This window comes from Achroia grisella, unplaced genomic scaffold, assembly GCF_030625045.1.
Source record: "Achroia grisella isolate CSIRO2021 unplaced genomic scaffold, CSIRO_AGI_Agris_v1 utg2904, whole genome shotgun sequence".
In the NCBI taxonomy this organism is placed as follows: domain Eukaryota; kingdom Metazoa; phylum Arthropoda; class Insecta; order Lepidoptera; family Pyralidae; genus Achroia; species Achroia grisella.
The window spans coordinates 201,082-213,088 of NW_026712779.1; the positions used below are offsets into that span (position 1 = coordinate 201,082).

Genomic DNA, 12,007 nt, shown 5'->3' on the forward strand with positions numbered 1-12,007 from the left:
TTTTTTTTTGTTGTGTGTTGCGATTTGTACTCACCAAAATCCATATGGTGTACCTACGAGCGCCTATGCCGGAGCCAGGGGATTTGCATGTGCATTTCCACCCCAGCTCCGACGCCAAAGTACTGATACTGTGTTGTGTGTTGCGATCTTTCATTGGACAATCTACTGACGGTAGTAAAAATACTATTAGCACCTACCGCCAGTGACATCGATGTTACTACAGACAGCTTGTGACCACGGGCACTAGCCGTACCTATTCGAAACGTCGAGAGAGGTTAATTTTCAATTACCTTTATTTACATAAATTATTTCGTGTTTTTTTTTAAATAACTCCTATAAATATGTATGTATACTCTATGGATTTTTAAACACTTATCTTTCCTTATGTAGCATGTCCCCATTGTAACATCAAAGGCAAAGAATTCCTCAAGAATATAATATGAGATGTTTTACAAAATTCTTGACTGCTCCTCGCAAACTTAGCGTTAAACTTCCAAGAACAAAACAGAAAGCTATAATATGATATTTCACAGCGTTATGGTCGTTATTGTAGAGTATATAGGAATAACTTTACGGAGCAGTGGTAGACACCTGCTTTATACGATTAGGGTCCTACGTTCGATTCTTAGTCGATGGAGTTTTGATAGTCTTTTGTTTATGTTACTGTCTTACTTGGTACATTGACGTTATGGATATTTCGTAAGATATGGTATTAATGTTCGAGTTCTTGGTGGTGCTTATATGATTTTTTTGTATTTATTTTACGAGATTTTACTAGCTGTTACCCTCAAACTCGAGGGTAATAGCTTTTTTTGCTTTATTTTATGTGGGTGATGTATGTGGTAGGACTAGCGGTTACCGGCGATTTTGGACGTCTTTTTATCATAAAGTATAGCCTCATGTCCCTCCTGCTCATATAATCTACATTCACGTAAGATCCGGTCAGCCGTTTAATCGTGAAAAGGTAATGAGAAACTGACAGACCGACAGATACACTTTCGCATTTTTAATATTATACTTTTATAAATAAGAAAGCGTATCTATACAGACGTCTTATTCATATTCATATTGAAGTGACTGAAAAGGGATGCGGATTCGTAACTAACAGTTCTTTTGGTTGTCTGATTCGAGATATCTTTGTTAATTCTACGTACGCATTTTGTTGATTAGGTATTTTGTAATAATAAAGTTTGATATATATGTATCAGTTACTATGAAACGGATTTATTTAGAATGGAGATTTGCGGAGGAAGAATGTCTTAAAGAGATGAATGTAGATGGATGGACGAGAGATAAGAACGAGGACCATGTCTTAAAGAAAGCATATAATATTAACGTGGATGAATGGATGAGAGATAAGAACGAACTTAAAGAAAGTATATAATATCAACGTGGATGGATGGATGAGAGATAAGAACGAGGACCATATCTTAATGAAAGTATATAATATCAATGTGGATGAATGGATGAGAGATAAGAACGAGGACAATGTCTTAATGAAAGTATATAATATTAACGTGGATGGATGGATGAGAGATAACAACGAGGATCATGTCTTAAAGAAAGTATATAATATCAACGTATATAATGAGAGATCAACGACCATGGTATATAATATCAATGGATGGATGAGAGATAACGATTGAAAAAAGATGGATAGATTAGATGGATGTGAAAGATGATATTTATAAAAGGAGAGTAGTCGGATGTGATGGCCGATAGGGATCAGTGGAAGATGGCATAATGCGTCGATCCCAAATAATGATAAAGGCAAGGTAATATTACTATTGGAATCGTGCTAATTTTGCCTACATTAAAGTCGTTTTTTATCAAAATACTAGCTACTCGCTCCGGCTTTGCACAGGTGTACATGTATTATATATATAAACCTTCCTCTTGAATCACTCCATCTATTAAAAGAACGCTTCAAAATTCGTTGCGTAGTTTTAAAGATTTAAGCATACATACGGATGGACAGACAGCGAGAGACTTTGTTTTATACTATGTAATGATGATGTTGAGAAACTATTTTGATATTATTTTTTGTATTCTCTAATGAAAAACTATAAAACAAAATTATATATATGTCACTTTACTGTCTACCATAAATATATAATAATTATATATTTATCCCTTTATGAATACATTTCTTATATATTTCTACAACAAAATGACAGTATTTTCTATCTAATTATTATAATTAATTAAATAACAAAAATATTTATACATTAAAACTTTAATAAAACTCAAATCCAGCGCAGTTTCTACAAGGTTGGTTCAATTCTAGAACAAATGGGGAATGACGAAGTTTTATATTGGCTTAGTAGCCGTCTTATGGAATTAAAGCGAAATAGAAGAGCCTGAATTTCTAACTCTTCAAACCAATTTTTTATGTATAATATTTTATTAACATTGGTATTATATTACATATATAATACCAATAAAAAATAAGCACTTAATATAAAATGATAACCATTACCTAAATACAGTTTCATAATAATAATCACCTAATATAATTCACACAGTGCCTTCTAGTCACTAGTTAGAAAACACCCAGACCAGTCAAGTACCTTACTTCCGTTCTTTGCGGATTTCATTCTTCGTAATCTTCCAGTGTGTTGACAGTGTGTTTTGGTCTTGACAGTGCGTTTTATATACATATACATAATATATATATATATATATATAAAACATCTTCAATACAAATGTTTGTACCGCAGGTATCGAACCCGCGATCATCGTAACTAAAGCAGTGTGCTAAACTGCTAGATCACCGAGGCTGTCTACAAGTTAGTTCTAGGCAAACATAAATTATTTTGTTATACATCAGTATTTAGTTTGTGCATATCAAAGTGTATACGGCACTTTGATATGCACAAATCGAAGAGCTGTTAATTTGAATTTACAAACAGACATTTTAATTTTATATATTTAATCGAAATAGGTGTTATTTAGCGGAAGTCCATTCCATTACTTAATGTATTTATAACTGCAGCGGAATTAAACAGAATAACATAAATCCATTAATTTTATATATTAGTATAGATGGAGTCACTTCTAGTGATAGTAATAATGTGGATAACAGTAAAAAAGATTTGGTAAAGTGGAAATAAGCATTTTAGTGACGCCAGCGCGAGCTTGGTGCCTTCTTTAATCGAATTAACTGCGCCAAAAAGCAGTAGCTTTGGAATTCTAGCTTATAGAAATTACTATAATACTGGCATTATATTGTTATGTAATGGCACACTATTGTACTTACTATAATGTGTAATATCTGACGTAATACCACAGCTTAAACGATAAAGTAATGTGCCTTTATGACTATATTCCCATATGGTAGTTTTTTTTAATATATGTTAATGGAATGCTGTACCCGCCTGCGCTAAGGGATCACGCTGGCTGGGTACCAGTGGAGGATGTTAAGATGAACATGACGTCAGGTCAGTTAGCCCATCGGGACAAATTAATAAGGAATTTGTCACGATGTTTTCCAGGAGGAACTGTGTGGAGGTCAATGAAGTTATCAGTCCATACTATGAAAAGTCCCCTTTCCACCATAAGATGGGGTAGTTATATGCGTTATCAATTGTCAACGTTGTGGAGAACATTATACTTTATTTACCTACATATAATATATTGAATCCAACGTAGCAGTGGGCGAGCTTACCGGCATCTCAATAAGTATTATTTTTAACGCTGTTTCTAAGACTGAAAAGTCAAAAATTGACGTACATTTATTAAAAAAAACTCAAAATACTTTGAGTCAAAATTCAAACTAGCAACCAATTGGTAAAAATAGAAAATCACTATACAAATATGTTCTTAATAATACCAATGTAGCAGTTAAAAAAGTAATCTGGTATTTCACTATTATTGGGCATGTTCACTTACTGTTAAAATAAAGATATATGATTCTAAAATTGTGTATATTAAAATGAAGAATGCAGATTCATCTGAACAGAATCGGCAAGAATAAATGGTATATTTTACAATAGTGATATATAACTTTGACCTAACGAATAATGTTTATGATACTGATTATAGAGAAAACGATAGAGCACATTTTGAATGTGTTTGTGTTTTACAGGTTAAAAGGAACTTTTTCCGTGACAAAGGCATATTATTATATTCATATATATTTCTATATAGGTATGAACTTAATAATATGTTCTCGTAAATTTATAAACATTGGGAAAAGTCCTAGGGTAGGAACTGGGCTAAATATTGAAATACAATTACAATTAGTTGTTTTTTTCGGACTACTCTAACGCTGTTGGCCGCAGCTGGTCTTTACAGCTTCACCGGACGTTAGGGGGCGAGTGCCGATGGCACTTCAAGCCCACGGAAGGACTTATGGAGCGGCTGAAGGCCTGCCTGACGGATACGACTTTAGTCTGAGGGCACCACTAGGGGTCCGAACCTGGGCTCTGGCGTCGTAATTTCGATCCCCGTTTGAATTGGACGGGGGATCGATCGGAGGGGTTTATAATTAGATTTAATTATAAAAATATATATTTCAAGTATCCGATTGAATAAACATTAACAATAAAGTTAATAATAAATAACAACAGTTATTTTGTATTGTTAAAGATAAATATAATTAATCTTATTGATGAGAAAGTCTTAATTAATTCTGAAGTAATTGGTAGAGCAGGAGCTCCGTTGCCAAATATTCAGAATAAATTATGAGTTTGTTTGTAGCGTTTATAAATTAAGGATATAGATTCACTTAGTATTGATACAAAGTTTAAAAATAAATCGAATTTAATATCTTGAACAACTCTCACAGTGCCATCTAGTCCTAGGTAGACTTTATGTTATGGGTATTAGACAATTTGTGCATTTCAATACTACTACATCTACATATAGCTAGTGCTAGCGGTCTAGCACACCGCTTTACGTCCGATGGTCGCGGGTTCGATTCCTCACACGGTACAAACATTTGTATTCATGGGTATGATTGTTTGTGTCGGTTTGGGTGTTTTCTATGTATAATATGTATGTATTTACGAAAAAAATATCTATGTATTTGTATCAGTTATCGAGTACCCATAACACAAGCTTTAGCTAGCTTAACTGGGGCCTAGATGGTGCTGTGTGAATTGTCCTGAGATTATTATTATAGAAAACATAGAGACCGATACAAATAATTTTACTCATGAATACAAATATTTGTATTTTACTTGTAGATATTGCAAATCTTAATAATATTATAAACTTGAAAGTTTGTGACTATGGATGAATGTTTGTTACTCTTTCACGCAAAAACTACTGAACGGTTTTTGATTAAACTTTACAGTAACATAGCTAATACATCAGAATGACATATAGGCTATAAATTTCATGCGGATGCAACTGCGGGCACAGCTAGTATGTAATAGAATCAGCGGGGTACATCAGTCCAGCAATAGCTGAGTTTGTATCACTGTACTATTGTTGGCAATAAATAGAGTTAATATATATATACTATATATATATATGTATATATATCGTATCTCCCTTTAACTGGAGATATTTATTATTATTATCATCATTATGATTCATTTTCATAAGTTATACTGTTATGATTATTTTTTTATTTTTTTTTTAATCGTAATTATTCGATATATTTAGAGTTACGGGTCACACTGACCAAGTAATTCTAAATGTATTTATTTAAGTTTTTCTTATATTTTCCTGTAAAAACTTGCACACTATACGACAGGTATTTATTATTATTATATACTGTTGAAGTTGATTAAAAAAAAAAAAACAAATATATTACAATCTAAAAATGTAATGAGTCTGTGGTCTGTATTCAGTAGTATTAGAGAGTTGTTAAAATTAGTGGAATAAAAAGTTTGTTGAGAATAAAAATTGTGTGTTTGAGTTTTGAAGGTTGTTTTAGTGAAATAATTCCTTCATATTAAGTGGTCCTTACGATCCGGATAAGTTTGAAATAAAAAAGAACTTGTATTTTGAGTGATATTATTAAATAATTGAACATTTAATAAATACATTGAGCACAGTGTAATTAAGTGAGCGCGAAAATAGATCATAGACAATACCGGTACAGACGTTCCGTTGGACTCAGTTCATAAAGTAACTATTACACAATATTTTATTTGAAATAGTGATTATTGACTTATAATATCGAAACATTTTTTTTTGTTTTAAAAACATTTAATATTTATTCAGTGCATAAAAAATATTTAGAAAAATGGAAAATTTATTAGTGCTTCAAGAAAATAATTATTCTATCTTACAAAAAACTATATCTAATTTTAAGAAAACACCGAAGCCAAGATTAAATAAAAGTTACTTGAAAGTGAGATTAGAAAGTTTAGAGAAACATTGGGATATCTTTGATGAGACACATAGAAATATAGTAAAGACATCTACATTAGAACAAAGAAAGAAGCATGAATATTTTGAAAAGGATTTATTTTCGAAATGCGAAGAAGAGTATTTTGTTTTGCAAAGCAGATATCACAGAGATGTTAGAAAGTTTTGAGTCATCAAATATAGTCCAGGAGCCATGTACAAAATATGTAAATCAAGACGTAAAATTACCCAAAATAAATATACCCCTATACCAAGGCGATTATAGCGAGTGGATAACATTCAAAGATTTGTACACATCATTAATTCATAACAATAAAAATTTGAGTAAAATACAAAAGATGCATTACCTGAAGTCCAGTTTAACTGGCGAAGCTGAACAACTTTTGAAACACATACAAATTACCGAAAATAATTATGACATCGCCTGGAGTACATTATCTAATAGATATAATAATAAAAGAATAATAGTAAATTCAATTTTGACTAGACTTTTGGGACAGAGACGAATATTTACAGCTTCATCAAAGAACATAAAAGATTTATTAGATACAACAAATGAATGTTTAAATAATTTAAAGAATAACAACATTAATATTGAGAATTGGGATCCATTAATAATACATATAATTAGTAATAAATTAGACTCGGAGTCTCAAAAAACATGGGAAGAAGAATTGCAAACAATACCTGTTGAAGAATTACCTACGTTAGAAAAATTTAAGAAATATTTAGAAGGAAGATTTAGAGTAACAGAAATGATTCAAACATCTTATATGAAAGAGAGAACTCAAATTAAACCAAAATCGTTTGCTACAATAACTAGTAATGCTGTAAAAAGAAATACAGAGTATAGAAGTAGAAATACAGAATGTGGAAAGTGTAAAGAGAATCACGACATATTTTCATGCAAAGAGTTTATTAAGCTAGATCCAGTTATGAGAACAGAGTACATTAAAAAGGAGAGATTATGCTTTAATTGTTTGCGTCCTGGTCATAGTGTAAAATTTTGTAGATATAGAATGAGATGCGATATCTGTAATAGAAAGCACCACACGTTGATACATATAACTAAACCAAATTTAGAGACTATTAATAATGAGACTGAAGAGATTAGAACACCAGATAATCAAACAATGAGTCAACACAATATTCTTTCACATGTGTCAATACGAGGCCGTGTGTCATTACTTGCTACTGCTTTGGTGAATTTAGAAACGAGCAGAGGGCCACAGATTGTACGAGCTTTAATAGACCCTTGCTCAGAAGAATCATTTATAAGTGAAGCAGTTGTAAAGAGATTACAATTGAAATGTAAAGATGTAGAAGGTCAGGTATCAGCAGTTGGACAGATGTCTACCCCGTTCAAGCACGCGGCGGAGATTGAGTTATCCTCTAGAATGAATAAAAATTATAAATTAAAGTGTACTGCTTATATAATTAAGCATGTTACAGATATCATGCCCGCTACAAGAATAAATTATGAGCATTGGACACATTTCAGTGGCATCGAGTTAGCAGATCCAACTTACCATACACCTGGAAATGTAGACCTTTTATTGGGTGTTCATGTCTACACAGATATTTTGATGAGTGGAGTTTTAAAGAGAAAGCAAGGAGAACCAATCGCCCAACAAACTTACTTAGGGTGGATAATATCTGGCGGCGAAGCTGTTGAGAGATTACCAAATAAGGGCCAAATTATTAGTATGCATTTGAGTGTAACGTTAGATAATATGCTACAGAGATTTTGGGAATGTGAGTCACTAGAGTCTGAGAATAAAAATACACTTACCTCCCAAGAAGCTAGAGCAGAAGAAATATATGAGAAAACAGTCATGAGAGATGAACAAGGACGATATGTAGTCAGCTTACCATTTGTGAGAGACAATCCAATCTTACCTGAAAATTCTAGAGAAATAGCAATGAGAAGATTAAGAGGTTTAGAGAGAAGATTGGCTGGAAATGAAAACTTAAAACGAGAGTATGATAATGTGTTAAAAGAGTATATAACATTAAACCATATGGAATTAGTAAAAGATGAGAGAGAGAAAGATACAGTCTACTTACCGCATCACGCAGTTTTCAGAGATGATAAAACAACATCGAAAGTGCGTGTATTTGATGCTTCGTGTCGAGGTACAAACGGAGTTGTTGGCGACAGCTCCTCAGGGAGAGCAGTGGACTGTATCGATGAAAGAAACGGTTGTCTCTCGAAGCCTGTTTATTCTCTCCACAGAAGTTTCACAATTAAGTTATAACCGTATTCGATGTTACATTCAAGTTTCAGCCGCAGTAGCTCAGACTGTATGGCGTCTATAGGAACGCTATACCTACGACTACCGCGACTGACTTTTAATAACGGACTATAACTGCCGTCCGTACTGTGTTCGATTATGACAGCCGTCGGCATATAACAATCCGACTATGACTGTCTGAGTCCCTCTATTATAACAGTATTATCACTGCATTATAACTATATTACGACTAAGAGATATATATAATAGACAACATCGAACTGGCAATAAACCAAGACCTTATTTCTATCAGACAATGCACAACGTTATACGACTTCATAACAATATCTTTGCACATTGCCGAAATTCCCTTACTTCTTTATTCTCACAAACTAACAGTTACTCATAAAGAATGCATTGCATTTTACAACTCCACCCAAGAATATTTAACATTGGTGCAATAACCAATTTCCTTGTCTAATTACAATGCACTGTAAACACGGATTGGACAATATTCATAAAGACATGAATTACCGTGTTCCGTCCGTTAGTCTACAATAAGAATATGTTTACAATAAGAAACCCTACGGTCATCATAAACCCGATGGCTAGAAAATAGTAACGGTGTTATCTTATCACAAAAGGCCAACAAATATTCATTGTGTTTATAAACAATGAATGCCAAATGAACGCTGGTACCCAAACACATGTTCAACCGTTATCGTAGTTTTAAACAGTGAATCGATGTCTTATGGAAACAGCACTTTTAAAAACTAATATTATTTCTAAGTTAAATTTCAACACACAACTTATTGTCTACCTAATCTACACAAATTTGTGGTCAGACGCCGCTTATATGTGTCGCCTGTCGTCAATAGGAGTATCACTTAACGATGAGCTTTTGATTGGACCTAATTTACAAGAAGAGTTAAAAGATATTATCCTAAGATGGAGAACACATAAAATAGTTTTTGTGGCAGATATTATTAAAATGTATCGCCAAATAAAAATACAAGAGAGAGACACAAAATATCAGAGAATATTATATAGATTTAATCAAAATAATGAAATACAAACCTATAAATTACTGACAGTTACCTTTGGCATGGCTTCAGCACCTTACCTTGCAATAAAAACCATGAGACAGCTTGCTAAAGATGAAAATACACAGTATCCTGTTGCCTCGAAAATTGTGAATTCAGACTTTTATATGGACGATGTATTAACTGGTTTTGATAATGTGAGCGATGCGATAAATGCACAAAAAGAGTTAGCAGAAATGTTATTGAAAGGAAAATTTGAATTACAAAAAATATCTTCAAATAGTCAAGAATTTATGAATTCAATAGATCCTGAGAAAAGAGTGAATAGTATTGTATTAGATATAAATCATAAAGAGACTGTGAAGACTTTGGGTATTATGTGGGAGACAAATGAGGACAGTTTAAAAATAGCACCTACTTATATGAAAAGCGAAAATACTAATTTACTTACTAAGAGAAATATATTGCGCCAGATAGCTTCTTTATTCGATCCTATGGGTTGGTTATCACCTGCCATAATTAAAGCAAAGATATTTATGCAAAAGCTCTGGCTAAAACCAGTAGATTGGGATAAAGAACTGTCGAATGATCTGAAAGAAGAATGGAATAAATATAAAAATGATTTACCTGTACTGTCCGAAATCAAGATTCCTAGATGGAATGAACGTCCTAGTGATGTGGACGTGGAGTTACATGGATTTGCAGACGCCTCGCAATCAGCATATGCGGCCGTAGTTTATACTAGAGTATTGAGTAATAATAAAAATCCCTGCCAAACAACGTTGATCATGGCAAGAACTAAAGTTGCGCCTGTAAAACAAATATCTTTACCGCGCTTGGAACTATGTGCAGCAGCATTGTTAAGTAAATTACTTAAACATGTTATGAGAATACTTTCCATTGATACCAGTAAAACATTTGCTTGGTCTGACTGCAAAGTAACATTGGCCTGGATAAAAGGCGATCCAAATAAATGGACACCATTTGTTAAAAATAGAGTTATAGAAATTAGAAACAATTTGAATATTCAGTGGTTGTACATTAATACAAAAGAGAACCCCGCTGATCCAGCATCACGAGGATTATTACCCAGTGTACTAAAAGAGAGTCATTTATGGTGGCAAGGTCCAGAATTTCTGCAAATGTCTAATTTTATGTTACCAAAAGATATAATTCCTGAAACAGAGTTGGAAAAAAGAGTTCAGATTAAATGTATAATACGACAGTTATAAAAACTAAAGATGATGAATTTAAACTTACCTTATTGAATAGATTTTCGTCACTGAAGAAACTATTGAACGTTGTTGCCTTTTGTAGAAGATGGATGAAAAATGTAAAAAGAGAAAATATTAAACATAAAAGCATAGATTGTGAAGAAAGAGATAAGGCACTTACCGTTTGTGTTAAAATAGCTCAGCAAATAGACTTTACAGATGAAATAGAAACCCTGAAAAAGAAGAAAATTATTAAAAGATGTAGTCGATTATTACCATTATGTCCTTACCTTGATGAGAATGATGTTCTGAGAGTTGGTGGCCGTTTAAAGCATGCAGAGCTGAAATATGAAAGAAAACATCCTGTCATACTTACCAGAGATAATCCACTTATACCACTTCTGTTGAATGATGCACACAAAGAGACGCTGCATGGAGGTCCTCGATTAATGACTTCATACCTGCAAAATAATTATTGGATTATAAATGGCGGTCAAAGAATAAAGAGATTTTATAGACAGTGCAAAAAATGTGCTATATATAATGCTACTACTAGTAATCAATTAATGGGAAACTTACCTGACGTTAGAGTGAATCCATCTCGCCCATTTTCAATAAGTGGAGTCGATTATGCTGGTCCGATACGATGTCGAATGAGCAAAGGACGAGGAGCTAAAGCATATAAATAATATATATGCCTATTTATTTTCATGGCAACAAAAGCCATACACCTTGAGTTAGTCAGTGACATGACAACAGAAGCATTTATTTCGTCATTTTAACTAAGGAACTACGTTTATATCAGTAGAGAAAACCCTATTTGAGATGTGGAAACAGGGTAAAAACGAACTTCCTGAAGAATTGAGAATTTTGTTGGATGATAGAGGCACTGTTTGGAAATATATACCACCTGGCGCTCCTAACTTTGGAGGCTTATGGGAAGCTGGGGTGAAATCTGTGAAGTATCATCTTAAGCGTGTACTAGGAGATACTACGCTTACTTTTGAGGAGTTATACACAGTCTTGACTCAAGTAGAGGCTTGTCTTAATTCGCGTCCACTAACAGCACTTAATGATGATTACGAGTATCTGACACCCGGACATTTCCTTGTTGGAGAGCCTACTATAACTTTACCAGACAGAAACTATGAAAAGGTAAATGTATCCAATATAACGAGATGGCAATTGACGC

General features: G+C 33.2%; 2 protein-coding genes across 2 annotated transcripts; both read left to right on the forward strand.

Annotated features, from left to right (window-relative positions):
- The first annotated feature begins 6,199 nt into the window (after positions 1-6,199).
- Positions 6,200-8,582, forward strand: LOC131843225 (uncharacterized). The gene is made up of 2 exons (XM_059191831.1): positions 6,200-6,478; positions 6,903-8,582. The coding sequence occupies exons 1-2, from the start codon at positions 6,200-6,202 to the stop codon at positions 8,580-8,582; spliced, it is 1,959 nt and encodes a 652-aa protein (XP_059047814.1).
- Positions 8,583-9,663: 1,081 nt separating this feature from the next.
- Positions 9,664-10,833, forward strand: LOC131843226 (uncharacterized). The gene has a single exon (XM_059191832.1). It carries the CDS (start codon positions 9,664-9,666, stop codon positions 10,831-10,833), a length of 1,170 nt encoding a protein of 389 aa, XP_059047815.1.
- The last annotated feature ends 1,174 nt before the right edge of the window (positions 10,834-12,007 follow it).